This window comes from Rhyacophila brunnea, unplaced genomic scaffold (genome assembly GCF_057557595.1).
Source record: "Rhyacophila brunnea isolate RB1 unplaced genomic scaffold, BYU_Rbru_1.0 scaffold_22, whole genome shotgun sequence".
NCBI lineage: Eukaryota > Metazoa > Arthropoda > Insecta > Trichoptera > Rhyacophilidae > Rhyacophila > Rhyacophila brunnea.
Genome location: NW_028232882.1, coordinates 23,169,228 through 23,194,157, shown reverse-complemented (window position 1 = coordinate 23,194,157; position 24,930 = coordinate 23,169,228). Strand labels below are relative to the sequence as shown.

General features: G+C 32.7%; 1 protein-coding gene across 1 annotated transcript in view; it reads left to right on the top strand.

Annotated features, from left to right (window-relative positions):
• Nucleotides 1-36: 36 nt before the first annotated feature.
• The window catches only part of cry (circadian regulator cryptochrome), a 37,903-nt gene continuing 13,009 nt past the window's right edge, over nt 37-24,930 (top strand). The window contains exons 1-8 of the mRNA XM_085949714.1: nt 37-146; nt 12,344-12,516; nt 13,092-13,238; nt 14,158-14,345; nt 15,601-15,717; nt 18,039-18,178; nt 18,871-18,966; nt 24,624-24,697. Coding sequence (XP_085805840.1) covers nt 12,387-12,516; nt 13,092-13,238; nt 14,158-14,345; nt 15,601-15,717; nt 18,039-18,178; nt 18,871-18,966; nt 24,624-24,697 — 892 coding nt within the window. The 5' untranslated portion in view covers nt 37-146; nt 12,344-12,386. The remainder of the gene's footprint in view (nt 147-12,343; nt 12,517-13,091; nt 13,239-14,157; nt 14,346-15,600; nt 15,718-18,038; nt 18,179-18,870; nt 18,967-24,623; nt 24,698-24,930) is intronic.

The window sequence follows — 24,930 nt, the reverse complement described above, 5'->3', positions numbered from 1 at the left end:
TATTTTTTTGAATAGCCATAAAGTTATTTTTCCTTCATAATCAAGGTTGATTAATTTATTATTTTCCATGTTCGTAGACCAAGATTTTCACCAAAAGGAAAAAATATCTTCCGTATAAAATGTAGTCACATTAAAATTGCTGTAAGGTAAGAAATCAATATTTTATAACTACATCGGTACCTCCATATTTCCTTCTAAAAAGGTTTTATAAAAGAGAATATTTTATAAAATCTATTCCATACATTTTCATTAAATATGCAGCATTTTTTAAACGGCAGAGTCGCGGTCAACAATCAATTTAATCTTTGGTTATAAAATAATTGCCAAAAATAATTTTATGATAAAACTAAAATTTTGAGTAGGTACCTATGACCCAATCAATGGCTAACAACTGATCCTCGCAAAAAATGTAGGTACCCATTTTATTACAACTCAAATACTGGAGAGGCTTATATGTTCCAATTAGGAGCGTACATGGCAATTACCGCTTAACTTGTCTTTATGGTGGGTACTTTTAAATAAGAAATCTGGTGTTAATCACTATAGTAATAATGTATTCATCACATTCGCATCAGCCGGAATATTATATTATGATCCAGTGTGTAGTTAGTTTTTGTGGTACCTAGTTAAAACATTTTTTTTTGAGGATTGGTTGTTGACCATTTTCATTATGAGAAGTGGAGGGAAGGAAGGGCGAACATCACCAATAACCATGCCCTGGATCAAAATCTTATTTAAGAAAACATTATAGAGGCTTTAAACCAGACCAGCGGCTTTATTCCATTGTACCCACCCGTGAGTAGAATGTATCGCAACGAGATTAGTAAGTTATTACTTTGGTTACCTACTCTAGATAATTGCTTAGTGTAGGTAACCAAGATAATAACAACTCAATAATCCCGTCACGATAGTGTCACAGTGGGTACAATGGAATAAAGGCGCACATATGAACTTTTAAGTTTTATAGAGAATGATAGCATAAAACATGACCATGCTTCAAAATGATTGAAATTGTATAAGATAGGAAGGAATAAATTTATAAATAAAAATAAATGTCTATGCATAAGGCTTGATCACATCTGATATAATTTAATCAATAACTCAAACCAGTTATGTAATTAATACAATACATGGACATATTTTCCACATATACCAGTGCAGTAGGTATAAATGTATTGAATTAACTTATAGATGTGTATTTTGTAAATAGATCCACAATGGTTATGCAAGCTAGAGTAGTATTAGTAAAGGGTGCTTTTTACCTGTAGAGCAAAATCTATTATGTATTCAACATGAAAATGTTACCAGTTGATATTGGATACGCACCTTATTTCGGTGCTTAGTATCTCTGTAGAGTTGTTCTGTGTTGGTTGTCTCCCTTATCCTCTATTTACTGTAAGTTTAATTCAGTTTATTTATTTTTTATTTAAATGGTTTTGTTTATTAATTGTTAATTAAATGACTGAAAATTATAAATACCTTTACATTTAATTATATTAATATGCAATACTTTTTTGCTCATCGTTAAAAGAGTTACTAACACTAATAATTAAATTAGCTGCAACACATTAATTTGCATTGCAAGATTCATTTGTAGAAAATATCAAACCTTTGAGCCTGAGATGAATTTTATTAAAAGTTACAAATGGCTTGTATCGGTGTTACAAAAGTAAAGCAAGATTTTATCCAATGAAACATAATTATATAATATAGATGTCGTAACGAGTAATGCAAAGTTTAGCGTATCCATCCATGCCCTCACAACTCAGATAGCGTATTTATTAGAAATTGTTTGAAAGGAGGATATTTGGATCGGTAGCTTAATTATTTAATAACACTCATGAAGAAAGTAAAAGATATGTGTCCGAAACGCACTCAGTGCAAGATTTTTTCTAAGATTTTTGTAACAAGTAAGCATGTATCTTAGACCTTTTCTAATTGTGTTAAAATAGATCATAATACGGTATAGGCTTTCTATTGTTATATGGGTGCAGCATCTTAATGGCGGTCTGTACCATAAAGCTTCTCTCCCACTTTTTCGTGTATACATCTATTTGCCCGACCCCTGCTTCCACCCTTTACACTAGGTACATAAAGCAATAAACTCAACATGACAATATTCTGATTGCAGAATCATACAATATTATCATTAAGGTGATGTCTTTACCTACCAGAGGCACCTAGCGGAAAAATACGAAGCTTGCAATTTGAGACGTTTTTTTGATAATTTACAATTTCAACTGTTAATAAATATGTATCTGAAAACATGAAAATGAAAAATATTTTTTTATTTTAGGATTTATTATAAAAAGGATGTCAAATTATCTATATTTATATTTTTATAAAAATCGATGTTTTTTAAAATAGATAATAAAAATATTAAAACTGTGAAGTAGTCAAAAATCTCTTAGGCGATGCTTAGTAAACTTAATAAACTAAATTTTAATAATAAATATGAAAACAAAATTAAGTAATAATATGATGCGGTTCGATTCAACAAATTCACATTTTATTACATTTTATAATTTAAGTTTATATTAATAGTAGTTATTTTTAATATAATGTAATCAAAGATCTTGAAGAAATCTTCTCTACTAGACGGAAAATAATATATGAGAATGAAGCTGAAAAAGTGTTTGTTTTATGGATGTTATTGTTTTATTACATAGGTACTACATAATGTTGACTATAATATCAGTGGCGAAGAGTGGAGGTAAGCTGTGGAGATCCGACATAAATAGTGCACACTGAACTTTATCAGACAGACTTATTTGTTTTCATTGAACTAATAATACAAATTGCAGATGGTGCTGGTTAGTTTTGTTAGTAGAGGCCAATATGACCTTATTAGAATCAGACATGGTCTAATAAAAATATAAAACCTAACCATAATAGATAAAAAAATATTCTTCTATCTATAAAATATCTAAAAATGTAATACACATACAACATAATTTTAGATATGTTATAGATCAGTGCTTCTCAAACTGTTTCATACCACGGCCCCCTAAATCAGAAAAAATAAATCCAAGGCTTCCCCTCCACAAAAATTGTTGTCTTTAGTGACCAATAGTACTTTATTTAACATTAAGTATTATTATTGGTACATTTTTATTAAAAATAATAGAACAATTTATTAAATTGCAAAAAAATTTTAAAAAAAAACTTCAAATTTATTACAGCTACAGCCTACAACAACAATTTAATGAGAGGGGGGTGATAGCATATTTTTAAATAATAAATCAATATCCGGTACAATGTTTGAAATGCTAATTAGCAGGGTTTGCTCCAAAGTCTCCGATGAAAGACACAACCTGTGCTTATTTTTTATCACCAGTAATTAATGATGAAAATGCCGTTTCGCATATCTAGGTATGTTGTCGCAAAAGGAATTATCATTAACAATGCTGCTTTTGCGATTGACAAATATTCTTGATGTCACCTTATCCAAAATTGTGCGAGACTTTTTTCATTAAACTCGACTTCAAGGGAAGTATCTGATCTAATACCAACCAATTCTTCTTAAGCTGCCCACGTAATGTGATCATATTTTAAGGATTTAGCAAATGGTGTTCTTATGCAATTATTGTACTTTTGGTATTCATTTAAGTTTGAGAAATATATGTTGAAAAATCGTTGTGATTCGACAATGTGATCAAGTATAACACTTTTAATTGAAATCAAGAGTGATATTTCATTGGTGTTAAGACACTCTCATTCAAGCATCAAAACATATCAGTGTATCCTTGATGTACCTTTTGACCATGAAGAAAGTTTTTTTAGAAAGCTTGAAGTTTGATATTCAGAATTAAAATGTTGATATCTTTTCCCTGAAGAGAAAGATTCAATTCATTTACTAATCCGCCAAATATGAAGCAAAACACATCACTAAAATGGGAAGAAAGAGGCAAAGTTGTTTACTAAGTTCTACAATTCTTATCCATATCGGATAAAGTACTGTGATCGTGTAAAAATTTGACCTCGAGATTTTGACTGATTTGTATCATGTATCGTCCAGTGATCATGTTATAATTTTTGTTTTTTCAAATACTGAAATCTTTCGCGGCTCCATAGCAGGAGCTCCATGGCCCCCTGGGCCCCCCCAGTTTGAGAAGTACTATTATAGATAGAAGAACATTTTTTATCTGATATCTATTATGGTTTACTTTGGGCAGGGTATGAAAACAAATAAGTATGTCTGACTAAATTTAGTGTGTACTATTTATGTTGGATCTCCACAGTCTACCCCCACCCTTCGCCATTAATATATAATCGTCAACATAATGTTATAATTATTTAAAATATTTAGATGACCAATCACAAAAATCACATAAATGTATATTAACCAAGATGTTTTAATGCGGAAATTTACAAAATATTATTTTTCTATGCCTTCATTTCAACAACAATGCCATCAAGCACTGTAATACTAAAATATCATGAGGCTTTTTCTCGGTATAGTCCAAACACTCTGAAATAAATAAATTTTTAACACATTTACTTTACATTGTTTACGACTGAGCTAATTGTAATTACAATTCATCTTATTATTGCTATAAAAATGATATTATAGTTTTTATACATCACACCATCACAACTTCAAAATCTTTATCTATGAATACTGATTTTTCATTTAAACATTATTATTAATCTGTTCTGTGTTATATTATGTTCGCCAATGAGGCAGACACGATCAGTTAAATAAAATCATTTAAAAACCTATTTCTTTTTCTTAGCTTTAATATTTATTTAGCTATTCTAAAATGTATCACAAAATAATTAACAAAAAGTCAAACGTTTCATCAAAATTCCAACTTAACAGGTGGACTTATTTTATTAGCCGTGAAATGGTAAATCATTCATTTCTATTACACATATTGTTATAAAATTGTACATCACAAAGCTTTTAAGTTGTACATGGTGATTCAAAAGACATTTTACATAATAATGTTGTTTTTATCAATTATTTATCTTCATAAAATACGATTAGAATTTAAAGTGCTTATAACAATTATTGATTACATTAAGTTTTCTATCTTTGCTTTGAGAATGGTAAGACTGATGATTCTAAAACAGTGCATAATAAGATAGCCACATAATACAGTAATTATATTAGTTTAGCATACAAATAACGTAACGACGAATCTTATAATATTATCAGTGAATTACTATCTATCTAACTAACTCTGTTAATTTTCACGTAGTATATTAAAATACGACGTAAATGAACACTTCTAATAATTATTCTCTGCGTGTTTGGTAATTCGTACGAAAACACTTGTAGGTATGTGTAGAATTAGCCGAAACCAACAAACCGATTTACAAATTGCAGAAAGATTTAGAATGATTATTTTAATTTTTTTTGGTGATTTCATCTACAGATTATTTGTCGATTTTGGAATAGGCACCCCAGTATTATAGATTATTTACCTCAATGTAGGATTCTTGCACCCATAATGCAGGCATTTCAAAAATCAATCAGCAAAACTATTGTAGTTTGTGTCCATAGAACAGAATAAATAATACATAATCACAATATAACTACAACCAGTTATTCACCCGTGAATTTTTAAATTCAATTTAAATCAATCTTTCCTGTCTCCTGAAGAATATTTGTTTTGAATTTACGAAGTTTAAAAGATAGAGTGAATTGAGATTTTTCCGTTTCTGAATATCATTGCGTAAGACGTCTGAGGGGTGAGTGTTGTTGACAGGTCTACCCTTATTGTTCGCTTCGGTAAATTATGACATAATGAAAACATAATATTATGCCCTGAGCAATTTCATAGTAAATTAGATATTTCATAATACATCATAGTAAACATTAAACAAAATATTGCATAAGAGTATTGTTTACAATAATAAAAAGCAGATTATAAAAAAACAGTGGAGTATGTATGCAATGTTGAGATTCAAAAATTTTAACACCCTAAAAGTGTATGGGATTTTTTTTAATTCTTTCGGGATGGAGTATTATCACAATATACTTATTTAATTGAGGAGTTTTATACTCCATCTTTTAATGATAGATGGTTAAAGAGTACCCCCAAGGCCTGAACAAAAACGATGCATAAGTGCGAGTGAGAAAGTATTCGGCACCCTTATAATCTCTGCGACACGCGCTAGAGTAAGATAAAAGGTTTACAGATGTGTGAGAAGGATAAAGGCAGTGTGACGCTCTTCAGTAGTGTTTTCCAAATGGTGTATGCGATAAAATTAATGTGTATATTTAGTGTTTTTTGTATATTTTAATACATCCATTTGAACTATGGAGTTGTCGAGTATCGAAACACAATTAAAAATTATAACCACATAATTTGAAATAACAACATTATGGAAGGAAAATAGCCCCGCAGGCGACTTTTTTTTGCTATTAAAGCAAATTTGTGATGTGTGTTTATCTCACTTATCTGGTCGACTCGCCACGCTGGGCCCCTCATTAGCCCGGACCCCCAGGCTAGAGCTCTGTCAGCCCCCCCCCCTTGTGGGGGCCATGCCCCCTCCCGTACTCCCTGAAAACCTCTGTCTATATTCGTTTCCTAAAGACTATAAAAATTTAAATGACAATAATTACTAGGTATATCATAATTTTATAAAACGTTGGCATTCCTTCATCTTCACAATACATACATGAGAAAATAGTAGTATTTAATTTGGAAGAAATTGAAATTAAACAGTGTTAAGTTTTGCACATCTTTTCATAATTTATTCAAATTATTTGTTTATTTTTTAATTACTGGTAATAAATGCACACTTGTGGAAAAGGTTCACCCTCACTGACTCAGTGTGGGTTTGTCATAACAACTTTTTACTCGTAACATTTTAATTTATCAAAGAATAGATCTCTATGGCAACACTTCTTAAAGCTGTTCATTCTTTAAAATTTCACCCTTCTTGAAAGAAACCATAAAACAAAATACCTGCTAATTAATTTCTTTACAAAGTCAAATGAGGGTGTCTACTCAGTGAAGCAATGGAAAGCGACTCCGTGTATAAAAATGGGCACGCAGTTAGCAATAACATTTATGTAAGTATTGACCGGTGAGATTTATACCAAATAGTTAGAGACAACTAGGATCAGCGGGATAAATCCTGGTAGGCCTACGGATCCCAAATGTAACATTTTTATTACAAACAGAATTGTATAGATTCCAAATATGATATGAAATTATTAAACTAGATCAGGGTTGGCGTACCTTATTACATGCGTGTGTCAAAATTTCCCAAATATTATTTTTCGACTGTCTTGCATGCCGAGCAGTTTTTCATGGAGAAAAAAATGAAAAAAAAGTTTTTAAGAATTCTATAGAAAAATTTTAAAAATTACAATTGAGTTCTTGAGATTCTATCTATCACCGTGTTTTTAGCCAAAGGCATATCTTTTATTCTTTGAGTAGTTTTGTTCATGTTTTAAAACTTTTCAAAGAAATCATGGGAGCATTTTAATCACGCTTCTTTCATATTATTATTCCCTATCACTGAACGGTTTTCCATTTTCAGCGATTATTTTTGAGGCAAAATAACAATCAGCTATTATATTTAAATGACTACCGATAAATTTCATAAGGTTTGTTGATTGAATATTTTTATTTTTAATTGCCCGATCAAATTCTTTTTTGTCGTGGAGGATGATTTTAGGTTTGTCACATAATACCGTTTTACTGACGAGGTTCTGCACACAACTGTTCCAGAATACTAAATGCATACTGCCTCAGTCCACCAACTTTGAAAGTCTCTGCTGCTTGATTTTAATAATCCTAGTTTTCTTTACTTGCACTGTTGAATATAATTTATTAAACTAAATAAAATGCATGCACTGGTCTTCACAGACACTTGCTACGGCAAACAACAGCTGGATCTAATAATTATGGTAACCAATAATAAATATAACTCCGATGACAACAAAATTTGCTGCCATCGACATTTAATGTTAATAGCAGTGTTGCCAGCTTAAAAATATATGGGTGTATGGAAAGATGAAATATAAATGAATAGTCCGGAAATACTATGCATAAAAAAATTGAATTTGCTAATCGTTCACGTGCCAGTTAACTTTTTGTACGTACCATCTCTGGCACACGTGCCATTGGTTCGCCAACCCTGAACTAAATGATATGCAACTATTCATATTGTGTTGAATTTATTACATTTTTATCGTCTTCCGTACCGTTCAATATTCGAAAATAGGATTCATTATGTAATATTCAGTTAATATTTGTTTTGAATAAGAAACTTATACCAGTGATCTATCAATATCTGTATTATATATATACAATATCTATGATCCTAAAAAAATATATTATTCAGATATGCTTGAATAGTGGATCTGTCTCTTAAATCATTATGCATAGTTAAATGTATAATTTATAGTATTTTCTCATTCACTCCCATCCAGATTGTTAGATATTCAACATTTCTTAAAACCCTTTTCTATAGACACAGAACAAATTTTTGACAAGCAGTAATGATCCCAGGGCTAAGGGTACCACCTGTGTCCGAAAAAATAAATCCACCCTAAGGTAGAAATAGTACACTAATAAAAATCTTACTCTTATATCAGCAACACACGCGAGTTTAAAGCCGGTTTATACATTTAGACATTTTACTACGGTATGCCTGCCGTTTGGTGATGTTGTTAAGGTCACCACTTTGGCGACGTGTTTGAAGTCACCAGTATGGATGTAAGAGATGCTAGATGTTGACGATGGAGGAGTGAAGAACTGAAGTCTGAGGATGATATAGATTGCGTGTTTACTCCCCTTAGACTCAAATTAATTAGTGTTTTTATTTTTCCTGTAGATGAGATTTCCAGCTAAGAATAAATAATAATTACTGATTTACATATTATTATAACTAGTAAATGCTTTTTGCAGAAAATATTGTGTTATATTTTTAAGGCTAATACAGAATGTTTACCCTTTGAGAACCATTTCAAAAGGTCTATTCTTCACACGTGATGCAATCTAGAATCTTGTTAAAACTAGTTCACTGAATTTGGATGAATTGTTTGAAGGTTTAAATTAATACTAATGTGATTTAATGATCTGATTTCCGATGCGATAAATCTAATGATGTATACAAGAACCTAACTTTATTAATATATTAGTCTTTCCATTATACTTAATGCAATCTTTTTATGTCCAGTGGTTTGTTTGTCAACAAACAGTGGTGGTTTGTGGCAGAATATCATTAACTCTTACCACTGTATTTACAGTAAATTGTAGGGGTTGTTTCTAAATGATGTCACAGAGTTTCAGCCCCTTCTCCGAAGATTACATGTCATTAGAATATTTTATACCTCCCTGGAAAATAGATAATAGTTTTTAACTTCCTTCCCAATACGCGATGAAAATAATCTATTTCATTCACAAAATATCTTATCCTCATGAAAATAAATTGGTTTTCTGACGTCAAATTTTCAATGACCTCTTTCCGGTGTACATAATAATATAATTTTAAACAACTCCTTTTTACCTCCAAAATAGGTACACCCAAAGAAGTTGAAGAAAATCATTGTTTTCGGACCTACAATGGATCTGTTGCTTTCATCGGATTCCTGTAACCCAGATCTCAATTATAATATTATTTATTAAATATTAATTTTTCACGTACAATCAGTCAGTACCTATATATAATATGATTTCGTAATGTTATGAGATAGTGGATCTGCAATTTCATAATGTAACGAATTAATATGATTTCATAATGATTTCAACATATTATTTAATAGTGCGCCCACCGGTAAATAAACAGCGGGTCAGAATCGATTGGACATCTCACTCGATTACAAGTTTCCATCAAAGACACATCGCACCGAACTACCGTTATATTTATTATATTGCATCGATTGTAGTTATTTGAAACAGTAAATAAATTCTCACTACCGTCTTTCATCTGCAATACCTATCCTCCTCCAAACCACAAAATACAAGAGATCTAATAAAATACATAATACAGCATTAAAACAGCTACAAAATTAAAATTGGTGAATACATACAATTTGCAATTAAATATAAAATGTCCACCATTAATGATTCTCTCACTGTTATAATTAAGAGGTTCATCAAGTACCTGAAAATTTACAATAAAAAAAGGATTTAAAAGAACTCCATCTTATTTGCGGCTAAGTTTTTTTCATTTAAAGAAAATATAACTTGCCCATAAAAAGTTGATTATATAATATTATCCAGATTGTACAGGACCTATTATTATTACACTGTTATTTAATGATTTTTATGGTTTTACGTCTACGAGTAATGATATTGTAATGTGCTCACTTATTATGTATTAATACATAGTAATTAAGTTATTTACTACGGGTTTTTACAAGCACTTTAAATATTCAAAATATTAAAAAAAAAATTTTACACGTCCTTTACTACTTAGGTAATAAAGTTTTTATTTTCTTTTATTGTATTAAATTGCTATATAAACAATAATTAACTGTATTTGTTGTCAGTGTGTATTTGCCATTGGTGTGCCAGTGCTTGAAGATGTTGAAAGGTGAATCCCAGGTCCCAAAAAATAGCTCAAATGGAATAGTACAAAACTGAAATCAATTAGAATTTTAAGAATTTTGTAAATTATTCTAAGAAAATATTTTATTGGTAACATCGCCGATGAACACAAAAGCACTAGAGCAACTAACAGGTAGTGAGGGAGTGAGGGGCTTGTCGTCAGCGAGTGTTTGTAATATCTCCAATGTGATGACTTTATATTGGATGTTTTACAGTCTTCGGAGGTTTCTTTAACTAATTACATGACTATTTAGAATATTGTGGGTTTTGCTAAACTATAAATGGACAGGAAATTTTGGAAAACGTTTTAACAACTCAACAATGATTAATATATAAGTAATGCATGCATAATATTTCCATAATTTTGTGCTTTCTGAAGTTTTAAACAAATTAAATTCATCAGGCAATCTAAAAGTATAATTTATTTAGTTATTCTTATCTTGTTCACCAAATCTTGGCGTAACAAACCTACATAAATTATATTTATTTTGTGAGAGACAATGGGTTGCATTTCAATCTTCATCAATAAATAAATTTAAATACATCAAGTGGGCTTATGCAAAAGAAAGTATATTAGTATTTTGGGACCCCTATGCCATGCTTATGTTTTAAACAAAGAGTTTAGACGTTAACTTGAATCGGTCTTATGAAACTTTTTATTACAACACTACTTGATGATTACACAACTTTTATTGTGGTTGAATTGGTAGCCATAGAAAAATTGATGGTACTTCACATTGACACATTGAAAGATGCCAGTTATAATCTGTTTATAGCAGTGGTGAAGAGTGCCTGTTCATTTAAAGTTATTGTGGGTAACTAAAAAATGGGGAAGGACAGTCATATTTACGGGACTTATATTAGAATCTTGTTTCATCTTATAATTTTTTAATATCTTATAATAATTATTGTTATGTATAAAAAAATATGTATACATATTCTTGATCGTACACTCGTGAGGATCGTGACCACATTTGAATTTCGTCATCCTTTGAGCGACCAAGACTTTCCATTCGATCTTCCGCTTCTCTCAGGGCAGAATGGATGGTGCCCCCCCCAGTCAGCTCTTTCACTTGGTCGCTCCAGCGCGCAGACACTCTTCCTCTGATTCGCCTTCCCTGGAGACCACCTAAAACCACCAGTCTCTCCAGGTTGTCCCATCCGCGCCTAACAATATGTCCAAAAAACTGCAGAATTCGTCTCAGACATATTGTCGAGAGCCGTTCCTTTATATGCAGTCTCTGGATGATTGACTGGTTCGTCCTGTGCTCTGTCTAAGAAATTCGAAGCATTCAGCACCAACACCACATCTCAAAGGCATCAATTGCCTTCTGTTCCTTTGCCTTCAGGGTCCACGACTCGACTCCGTATAGAAATATCGAGAAGACTAATGTTTGCACAAGCATAAAAAATATATATTCTACAACAGGCCAAGAAGCCCAATGTAAAACAGTATTGTATTTTAGTAATAGAAATAAAACAATCACAAACACTCAGGCTTTGAGAAAATCACATTCAATATGTTGTGATGAACTGGGAATCGAAATTCATATAAAATTCAGAGTTTATTAATATTCAATAATTTTAATGAAATTGACTGAATCGTTGAAATTTTTGTGAATTTTGATAGACGCAGGAGTTTCTGCTACAAATGAATCTGCAGAGGAAAATGACTCGCTGGTTTTTTAATTATAAATCTTAGTAACTTTTATTTTGGTTTTTCATAATATATATTTAGGTTCCTTTAAAAAATTAGTTTAATAGGTATTTTACCTAAATATCTTTGAAATACAGTTTTCTTGCAATATTATATTTTTCCATTTCAGATTTATCCGTTTCTTCCTTGTCAGTTTATTGCAAGCTCTGACAATGCCAGGAGGAAGTGTTCTTTGGTTCCGGCACGGTCTCCGTCTCCATGACAACCCCGCTCTCCAGTATGCTCTGAAAGACCCCAACATTCCCTTTTATCCCATATTCGTATTTGACGGCGAAAGCGCAGGTATTTTGAATATATTATTTTTTTCTTTGAATTCACTTAGAAAATATATTTATTGTATAAAATATTGTACACACATAAGCTGACAACATCATAAACATAGCAACTCGACTATCTCATTATATGAATCTTGGAAAAAAGAAATAAAACTATGCAACCTCTTGAGGGTTAAATAAATTACAATGCAAACGATGGACAAGCGGTGACGTATTGTATAACGTTGTAGGTCCAGGATCTGACAAAAAAATTATATGTTGTTTTTTTCAATATGTCCCAGAATATTTACCTAAGTTGAGCAAGTAGCCAACACTCATTTCTCGTAAAAACAAAAATCTGTTAATACAACCTCCCATACTGGCACATAATGATCCTATTTTGATTGAATATGATAAAAAAAAATACTAAATATTTTATGAGGTTGTCAACATTTTAAGCTGTTTTAAGATAATATTTAATAAACTATTTGAAGTCATTGAACAAATTGAATTAAATCTGGGCCATCACTCTGTGCATTTAATGAGTTTTATTAGGTATATCGGTATGTCAAACATATTCTGTGATGTTCGATTTTATTTAAGGTACAAAGCTAATTGGTTACAATCGTATGCGCTTTCTGCTGGAATCTCTCAATGATATCGACAACCAACTGAAGCAATATGGTGGTAGACTTCATTTCTTCCGTGGAAAGCCAGATGTTGTTATTAGAAGACTTTGGGAAGAAGTCGGTAAGCCATATAAGCTAAAATGTTTAATAAAACAACCCGCAGTTGGCAGACAATTAATTTTAAAAAATCCGTTAACAATTCATTTGAAAATATAATACAATCTGTATATTCATATTGTTGTGGTACTACACACCTCTTATATTAATTATTCATGATTAATATTTATATATTTAGAGAAAATGAAATATTATTGTTTATCATATATTTTCAAATAGACAATTAAATATTTGATTTAATGCTAAGTACTCACGCACGTTCTTGCTCGATCGAACATGTTGACTTGGAAGCATGCTCGTCATTGCATGCACATGCAAGAGCAGCTCAACACAAGACGTTCAATCAAAGCGTCTCGAGCCATGGATGATGAGTTGTTGCTGTGTTTGCGGGTATCACGTGTTATATTTCTTTAAAGAAGTTTAAAAAACGATAACATAGAAGAATCTTTGTGAAACCATGGTTACGACAGAGAGCAATTTACAGCCATGTGAATTTTATAAATAATATGTTCGAAGCGTTGTCTACACGTTGAGACATGCTCGAGCGAATTTCTGTCGAACATCGAGCAAGAACGTGCGTGGGAACTTAGCATTAGTTTAAATGGTTGGTTTTAACATAAATTTCTTTTTTCCATCATGGATATTGTATTTTCAATTCAGAACAATATGCCCACATTTATTAACCGATAAATCCATAATTGCAATAAGAGTTAATATATTAAAATTGTACATATCTATTGGTATTTATTTGCACCCAATATTTTAATTAAACATTTTTTTGTATGCTTTTAGCAGGTTTTGAAAGTTATAGACCATTACATGATGTATATAGACATATTTTTTATTAGATTTTGACCGTATATAATTTTTTTTAAATATAAACCTCATAGATATATTTATAATAAGTGAGTCATACATTTCAGGCATTAGTCAACTATCGTTTGAGCAAGATTGTGAACCTGTCTGGATCCCCAGAGACAACGCCGTCAAATATACATGCAAAGAGATTGGAGTCACCTGCACTGAGCACGTGTCCCATACTTTGTGGAATCCTGAGAAGGTCATCAAAGCCAATGGAGGCATACCACCGCTAACATACCAGATGTTCCTGGTTAGTTTATTTTATTTTATGTTTCTTTGCAACATTGAGAATATGTACCTTTACCCTTATATTATGCATGATGGCAACCAGTGACGTCCCTAGACAAAAGGCCACCCAATTTTTTTATACAGTACTTTTTTATCATCCTTTCATGACTGCAATATCCAAGAAATGTGTTGTATGGATACATTACTAACAAAATATATACCATTAAATCTAATTTAAATGTCATCTCTACTTCAATAGACAGTACGAATCCACGGTTTCAGATACATTTAAAAATACACCTAACAAATTTGAAGACTCGCGAGTGACCGGCAAAAATATTTGGATAAATTAATTAGGTAAATATGTACCTACACATACCTATAATTAAAATATAATTCACAAGTCTAAACGTGTCATTGCTGGTCATCAAGAAAGTCAAGTGACATCCAAGGACAACAGAAGTTAACTAGACATCACGGACCCGACAAAAAAATTACAGTCATGTTAAACCTTCTATGTTAATTAATACATTTTATTTCCAGGCAGTGACCTGAATTTTTTAATGGAAAGATATTTCCGTTATTACTAAGTTTGGGTACCTACCTATTTCTATATATACCTAATGATTTTCCTCGATTTTCCGCCCTTCGAGTAACTGCCGCCCCCAAGCGACACTCAATCTACTGACCCCTACGGGACTTCACTGATGGCAACTTATCAATGTAATAAATTACCAGTGGCATCTGTGAATAAAAACTATAACTTTATCGTTAACACACTTTGTCCAGTGCAAAGAACTGCAAGTTTATAAATAACATTTCATTACCACAAAAAAATATAAAGAATACTACAGTTTGTTGCTGAAAGGCAATATTATGCAACTAAGGTCAATTTCCCTATTTTTTTATTATAAATATTAATTAAACCCATTGTTTAATTTTTTTGCAATTAAGTGTATAACATGGATATAAATACACAATATTATATTGAAAATTGTGAATTTGACCAAGCCAGTGGTTTTCAAACCCACAACTAACCAATCAGAATTAAAAAATGCTAACTTAGGTTTTACCAAAAGGAAGGGAAATACAAACACCCTCATTCAAGATTCAAAAACATGTTTTAATTGAAGCATGAAAGTCGATTATCTGTTATGTGATAACTTTGCTTATGAATCAATTTGATCTGGCAAATGCATAAACCGAAAATCACCGTTTGCTCGTGTGGAACATTATTGCTTCACTGCTGTGACCGATGATGTTATTTATTATTTCAGCATACCGTGGAGACTATTGGACTACCACCGAGACCTGTTGAGGATATTGATTTTAACGGAGTGGTGTTTGGCCATATTCCATCCTATCTCCATGAAGAATTTTGTATGTTCGATAAGGTAACATTATAACGCCATGCTTTACATGAAGAATATAATATTTTATGAACAACTTATTTTCTGCTTTCTAACCGAGTCAGCGTTCTTGAAAACTGCTGACGGCCTGTGAATCATTAATAAATAAAATGACAATTAAATAAATGATATTAATTCGAGAGCTCGATCACACGGATCCGTTAACAGCCACATGAATGTTCTATTTTTGTTGTAACAGCCAAATAACAAAATACAAGAACAAATACAGTCGGAAGCCAACAGCGGTGGAGTGAGGTTGTACAACTTCGCTTGCGTAATCGGGACGCTACTCGCCTGGTTACTCGCGAACGGTTATAAATACGGGATACAACAAAAATAATATTGTTTGTAAATGAATTTGACAATAAACTCAACATGTGTGGTCCCATGTGATTTTGACAATCAGTGCCAGTGCTGGAGAAAAAGTGAAAAATATTTATTGTTGCACGGATAGTGCACTTTGTGCGGGGAGTGCGTCAAACGCTGTGAAGCGAGGGGTTGTCCACACTGTTTTTTGTTCACACTGTTGCGCGAATTCCAAGACCGCGTGAACGGCAAAAGCAATAAAATGGAAAACACCACGATGGAAGCGAATGAAACCAAAAAAACGAAGAAGAAAAGAAACGATGATGAAGAGGAAGTGGTTGGAGAAAAAGAAGAAGAATGGCAGACAGTGACCTCTGGAAAAAAACCCAGAAGAGACTCTGGGGTCACTCCAAAGGGAAACCAAAACATCGTCATGATAGCGACGGGAAGTAAAATTCCATTAAAATTGAAAATAGCGCAGATGCTGCATAAGGCAGGAGTAAAAGTACAGAAAATTTACAATAAAAATTTAAAGACGTACATCCAAGTAGAAGACGAAAAAGAAGCAGATAAAGTGAAACAAGCTGGAGAACTCAAAGATCTCGGTTTTGTGACCAAAGAGAATGACTCCTGCTCTTATGGAGTAATAAGAAAAGTCGATATTGATATGGACCTCCAAGAACTGCAAATGGAAATCAAAAGTGATGCAAAAGTAATCAACCTTAAGAGGTTGACAAGAAAAGGTGATACAGGAGAGCTGACAAAGACCTCGTCAGTCAGTATTAAATTTGGGGAGAAAATATTGCCGAGAACAATTTACATATATGGAGTCTCTTTTGCTGTAGAACCGTATGTATTCAGGGTTATGCAATGCTACAAATGCTGGCGATATGGGCATATCGCGAAAAATTGCGGACGTACAGTAGAAACGTGCCCTAAGTGTGGTGAAAACCACAAAACCTGCGAAAAAAATGAGGAAATTACGTGCATCAATTGCAAAGGTAACCACGCGGCAAACAGCCAAAAATGCCCAAAGTGGCAAGAGGAAAAGAATTGCAAAGAAGCAATGAAAAAAATGAACATACCTTTCAAGGAAGCAAAAAAAAATATGTTAAATAATAGCTATGCTGACATATTAAAACAAAAAAAAATCGTAGGAAGAGATGAAAGCGAAATAATTCAAAAAACTAAGGAAAACAAAAAGAAAGAAGAAGCGGTGGTAGAAGCTTCAGGCTCAACAATAATATCTACAGGTAGTAGCGTAAAGCCTACAAAAAATAAGAAAAATTCAAAGGGGAAGACAGAGGTTAACGCGATGGGAGAAATTATGAAAGTCTTGCTGAAAGGGGGAGACTGGCAGCAGATCATTAAACAACTAATAATTAAAGCAGTGGACTGGGTATGCAAACAATTCAAAGAAGGACACTTAAAGGAAATTCTAGGGGAGGTTCTGGAGCAAAATGGATAATAAAAAACAAATTAGGATTTTACAATGGATTGCCAGAAGTATGAAGCAAAAAAAGGATGATATAGAACTCTACTAAATAAGACAAAAAATTTCAATAGCATTAATCTCAGAGACTTGGCTGAGGTCTGAATTAGACTATCTGAAATTCAATGATTACACGATGTATCGAAAATACAGAAGGGATGGATACGGAGGAGAGCGATTCTGGTGCATAAAACACTGGCGTCTAAAGAAGAAAGAAAGAAAGACGGAAGAGCTAGACAAAATAATTATAAAGCCATTTAACAGAATAGGAGTGAGGACCTGATCGAAGGATCCCCTTCTAGAAGAGAAGAGGCGATATGACAGCGAGTCGCAGTCAAAGCCTCGGTAAAATCACAAAAAAAAAAAAAAAAAAAGAACAAATAACCGTGGAAGTCTCAAGCAATCAACACATTAATCCTCGATAATTAAATTTTTATCTAATGGATGTCTTTTTGGAAGACCGAGTCTGGGTATATCCCGAATTAACAGAAATTGTGTGGTTGAATAGGTACCGCGACCTGAGGAGTTTGGTGTCTTCTCAGAGAATGAGCCCGACGAACTGCCCATGATCAGATGGAGCGGTGGAGAAACGATTGCTCTTCAGATGTTCAATAACAGACTGAGCGTGGAGAGAGATGCTTTTACTAAGTACGTACCTACTACATTTATAATTAATTGACTAAAATTACCATTTTTAGTTAGTTATTGGTTTGGTTAGCATACACAGTGGCGAATCTGACAAAAAACAAATGTACACTAAACTTTATCAGTTATACATATTTGTTTACATTGAACTAAGAACACAAATTGCAAATTGGGTTGGTTAATTTTTAAAATTCAATTAAACCGTGCCTAAACCAAATCATAATATAAAAAAATATTCTTCTATCTATATTATAATATCTAAAATTATGTATGAAAACAAATAATTATGTCTGACAAAGATTAATGTGTACAATTCATGTCGAATCTCTACAATATACCTCCATCCTTTGCCGCTGGCATACGCAATATCCGTGTATGGCATAAATATATTGATAAGTCTAAAAACATAAATTCTCAGGGCAGCTATTTGTAAGATAGGTAGGTATTCTGTGGTAAATCAGAAATGTTTTTAAATTTTATTTTGTTGAGAATTTACAAACATTTTACTAAAATTTAAAATCATCCAAAAACATATAATCTGATTTAGCACAGAAAGCCAAACGTAGAAGTAGCTGCCCTGAGAATTGATTGTTTTAGACTTATCAACATATTCACGCCATACATACATAATATAATATATAGATTGATGTAAATGCTTACATATTATTGTGAAATCTATTTCATTTCATCATCAGGGGTTCATATTTGCCAACGCACTCCAATCCGGATCTCTTGGGACCACCGTTAAGCTTAAGTCCTGCTCTCAGATACGGGTGCCTGTCTGTCAGAAGGTAAAATTATACACAATTTTTATATTACCGTAATTTTTAAAGTAGCAGCACAACCTAAACATATCAATATCATGGGCAAAGTGAATCAGGATAAGAATTAACTTTACTTAATACTTTTTTCAGGAATGCATACAAATCAGTAGTTACAGGTGTGCGTGCACAAAAAATATGATATGGGAGGTTCATTTCGAAAAAATGTCCATTATAATTTATTATTGATGGTTGCGATAATTAAAGCGGTGCCACTGATTTACACATTTACCCCTTCTACTAACTATAGCTTCTCATCGTCTTTCTGAGTGCATTCTCCATACTCAGACACTCACACACACACACATTGATTCTAATGATGAATATCTGCCATGCAGTTATAACTACTTGCACTCACCTACGAGTTACTGAAACCTATCATGTTCACAAGTGATTATCGATTGTGTGGCCTAACGGTTATAATTATTAATATTGCCGTTATTAATATTAATAGTGTCGTCTGTGTTGTCTTGTCTTTTAGACATGCTGCGTTAGAATATTAAATATGAATAAAATGTGATACTCCAGATCATGGCCCCCACATCCTGAAGCGGGCCCTCAGGCTAGGATCTTTGGCGGGCCCCCTTACCTATCGCTAAGCATAAAGGCAGTGTGACGCTATACTGTAGCGTTTTCCAAATGGTGTATGCTGTGAAATTAATGTGTAAATTTAGTGTTTTTTGTATATATATGTACATCCAACACAATTAAAAATTGTATTCTTAATAATAATATTATCGGAAGGAAAATAGCGCCGCAGGTGACTCTTTTACTATTAAAGCGAATTGGTGATATGTGTTTATCTCAGTTATCGGGTTGACTCGCCTCGCCGGGCCCCCAGGTTAGAGCCCTGTCAGCCCCACCCCTTATGGGGGCCATGCCCCAGATTATTGCATCAACTAACAAATGCTACCACAAGTATTTCACTGACAAAGACCTTGTGTCGTAGATTGCCGAAAGAATTGGGGACAACTTGTTGAGAAGGTTGTACGGCAATCAAATCATCTAGGTCATCAGGTCCTGACAAAGAAGAAGAAAATAATGTTCTATTGACCTGAATATTTTTTCGTTTCTGTGAGGTACGGGGTCAGGACCCGAAAACCCCTTCCCATGTGTGCCCACCTGAGTAGCTATATTTTAATATGATCACAAGTGAACACTTACTTTATTCACTTGGCCCATAGATTGTATCTTCAACTTACATTTTATTTAGCTAGTGAATTAATTTTAAAAGTTTTCTTAGAAACCCTGGGCTTTTACGCACTTCTTTAAATTAGTATTATCTTTCCATTATTAATATTTAACTTATTACATTATTTAAATCTTATAAAAATGGAGCATGTTTTATTTGACACTATTTTCAGCATTAGGTCGGTAATAGACTATAAAAGATCTTCGACAAAGATCTTTTATTATAATTCTTTTCTTCTGATTCTTTTATAAAACATGAGAGGGCATATTACACTTACATTACTTTATAAAATATTCAACATAAAAGATATTTCGACTTCTTAATCTGCAAACTGGCTAACTCCATTTGGAAAAATTGTTCAGGAAGGAGAAAAAAACTTAATAATTTAACTATCTAGCGGAACTTAACAATTCCAATTTTTTACAAATAAGCTGCACTATGAATTAATACAGTATTTTAGCTTCCCTTTTAAGAAAATTCATACAAAGAACGGAGTTGTTCCATTTAAGATATTGGAAATTTGGCATCTGCAGTTATGTGTTTTGAGTGAAGAACGATGACACATTTATTTATAGGTTTAGGAGCTTGAAATTTTGTGTGAGCATAGAAAACATGCTTTTTATAACAAAATCTTAATTTTGGTCAAAAGTGTAGTTGGCTGGTTTGTAGATTAAGCAGTCGATTTGTCAAAGATCTTTGACAACCTAATTCCGACCATACTTACAATATAAATAAGTAAAACTTACAACTCATTTATATAAATTATTACTTTTTGCATTATTATTTTTCCACTTCATAAAAAAAATAGTTAGTCGATAGGGTCATAGTAGTTTTTATAATATGCATTCCTTTTTTATTCAAGCACAAGTAAATCATAATATGTATTGTACATAAATGTGATACACGAATTGGTAAACAAGCACTGAGATGTCAATATGTATAACCTTACCATTAAATCAAGGTTGCAGATGTCTTAGCAGTGATTGGCGGAACTACAAACTCCCATACTGCTCTTACATGTACAGATCTATTTCCATGAACTCCTAGTATCATCCATTACACCACATAACAGTAGAATGAAATCGTAACAAATACACATAATATTATAAGTTCTTTACGATTCCTTAATTCAAAACAGGCTTGAGAGTGGGTCTATTATTTGGGCCCCGTATTAGTTGAATTATGGTGGGGAGGGTACAATTTGTTTTTGAGACTTCCTTACATACTTACATGTAATATGAACGTTAGAAAAGATCTTTGCTTTTGCTATTTACTTTTTCTGGCTTACACGCAACGTTCAATGAAATCACTTTGGATATTTTCCACTTGTGTGAGGATAAGTTTACGTAAAAATATCATCATCATTAGGGGCACGACAACCCGGTATGGGTCTTGGCCTCCTCCAACAGCTCCCTCCACCTGTCCCTATACAGTGTGGCCGCTTTCTAATTCAGGAATCCCAGAATACGGCAGTCACTGGCAGCTCCATCCAACCAGCGAATCGTTGGCCTGCCTCTTCTTCTATTGCTGGACATCACTCTCTTTGCAGGTTCATTGTCATTCATATAGTGCACATGACCTAGTCATCGCAGTCTCCCAATCATAATTAATTGCGCTGCAATCTTCGTACAGCCTGTAGAGCTCAGCATTATATCTTCTCCTCCAATTGGTGCTGTTCCTGATCGGTCCATATATACGGCGGAGAATTTTTCTTTCAAAAATATTCACGGCTCATTCATTTCGCAGAGTTAATGTCCAGGTTTTCGATGCGTAGGTGACAACTAGCTTTACAAGTGTCTTGTAATGAGCGCTTTTAGTTCGGCGAGATAGTATGCGGGACTTAAAATGTCTTAACAGGCCAAAGTAGCATTTATTCGCAGATATGATTCTCTTGTTGATTTCTTCTGTAATATCATTATGTCGATTTACAAGAGAACCAAGGTATATGAAACTGTCGACCGTATCAACCTTGTATGCACCAATATCTAACTTTGGTGCGCCTTCTCGTGGTGTGACATAGACAGGCATGTATTTAGTTTTTGCCTCGTTTATTTGTAAGCCCATTCTTTTGGGAGAGGCTTCTAGTGCTGTGAATGCCCTCTTCCTTCCAATTTCCTCTTGAAGCTTCACCCGGCATTGTACTGGTGTCATTGTCATCTCTACAAGTTTAATTATTTTCGTCGGAGGTAATAATATAGTTTTATAAATCATTTACACCCACGATGGCCGCGTGGCTAAAGCGCTGGCCTCTCGTGTCGAGGGTCCCAGGTTCGAATCCTGTATTCAATTCCTGTTCAAATTGTGTATGTCAGAGTATGGACCTAATAGGTTGAGCAAGTGGCTGACATCCATTTCTCGTAAAAATAAAAATCTGTTAATACAAACTTCCACACTGTGGAGGCCCGACCCATATGATCCTATTAGGATCGGACATGGTCGAAAGAAGAAATTATAGGGTCTCTCCTTAGGTCATTTGGTGTAGTTCTGTGTACTTTATAATGTTTGTATTGCCCTGCTGTGAACGTCTTGAATTTGTAATTTGTGATGTTCGCTATATTATGTAAAATAAATTAATTAATTTGACATTTGAATATTACCAATAATGATTTAATAGATTCAATAAATTGTGAGTAATTTAACAGGATTTGCTAATTGTAAATTCTTTAGTGTTAAATTGTAAGAATTCTAGGCATCAATGAAAGTACACTTGAGAAAAAATAATAATAATAAGATATAATAAAACACAAAATATCAGTGTGATTTCATAAATAAAAAAATAAACATTTCAAGAATATAAACAAATTATTTTGATAGAGCGTAGTGTTTGCTGAAAGGTCAAAGCTAAATTACAGTCGGCTCCCGATTATCCGAGCTAATGGTGGGAAGAGACCGCACGGATAATCCGAACTTTGGTTTTTCTTTTTAAAATACAGTGGAACCACTCATAACGAGCATAATTTTTTCCAGAATCTTACACATAATGTGAAACACTCGTTAAGCGAAACAATTTTTCCATTATAAATTAATGTAAAATACGATAATATGTTCCATGCCGAAAAAAATACTCATTTTTTTTTATTTATAACGTTTATTCAAAGAAAATTACTTATTATTATATATGAATTTATGAAAATAACTAATTCTTTTTTACTAGAAAACTGTCTAGAGACATTTGTTTTTGCCGACGCTTCAAAATTTGGTAAAAATGTGACAGCATTATCATTGAATAAATTTGTAGTGTGCCTAGCCACCGCCTTATTAGGGTGATGCTTCTCAATATACGACGCAACAGTTTCCCATGCTTTCAACATTTCTCTTATTGCACCAGAAGATTTTTGCTTTGCTACCTCTTCCTCCTCCACTGACAAACTCTTCTCCACAACTTCGTGTTGTGAAACACGATTCAACTCCATAAGCTCTTCGGTGGTCAGCTCTTGGCTGTGCTATTCCACAAGAGACTTGTTATGCGAAATGTCGCTTATTAAGGGTGCCATTTTTTTACAATTTGTTTTGCTCGTTATGTGAGGTTTCACTGTACTACATATTATACATTTCTAAAGCAGACAATTATTTAATTATTTTAACAGGTATAATACATTATTTATTAAGAAAATCAATGATTTTGGTTTGTTTGCAGGAATCTTTGTAATATCAGTTCAAATTTTACGAAAGCGAGCGATTTTTTAAATTAAATACATGCACGGATAATCCGCAAACCGGATAATCGGGAGTTTACTGTATAATGAAATTGATAACAATATGAAGCTATTAGATGCAAAGGCAACAATGTAGCACTTTTTTCACAATGTAGATATTATACATATTTTTAAAAATTAAAACTGGATTTAAGAGGTATGGTGTCAAAAACTACAATTGGTTTTATTTATTGGTCATACAACCTAGTAAGGCAATGAATATTTTGTAACATTAAATTTCACAATGTAATAGAGTGCGACGTACCACCTACAACTCTGTAGGTTTAGCAGTACATATACCACAAAAAGAATATAAACTGTTCTTTCATTTCATAATAATGTAATTATGTCTTTATTCAAACATTGACATTTATTTTAAAATATGTACTGTTTGTTAAGAATCAAAAATCATTTCTTTGGGTTATTGTAATGTTGAGTAAATTATCATGGAAATCTATTATTGATATTTTTACAGAATCTGAGAGATTAAGATTAAATTTAGTAAGTATCTAAGATTTAACATCATCATGAAAATATGTTTTGATCAATGGGAGTAACCTCTATTATATAGACACCATACCTCTTTAGTGCAGATAAGTAAAAGTTTTTCATTGTTCTTCGACAAACCGCTGATATTAAATTTGTAAATTGTGCATGAATAGATTTTCACCATTACGTATTTATATATTTAGTTTTCTTTTTAATTGCATACGCTTTTCAATTGTTGAGTGCATTTCCAGATTTTATTGGTGCATACATGACCTTTTCTCCCAAGTGCATGGAAATAATTTACCTGCTACCCCGAACATCACCGGTAAGTCATTGGTTGTTATATAACTAAAGGGTTGTATATACTGTGAAGCAAAGCATCAAAGGGATGATAAAGGAACTAGCAATTAAAATTGCACACGTAATAATATATAGTCAGGCGAAGAATAATTATTTATGAATTAAAAATTATGAATTAGAAATTATGAACAAGTGACATATCGACCGTGTTTAGGAAAAAGGGCGTAACCCACACAGATCAAATTTTACAGGAGAACC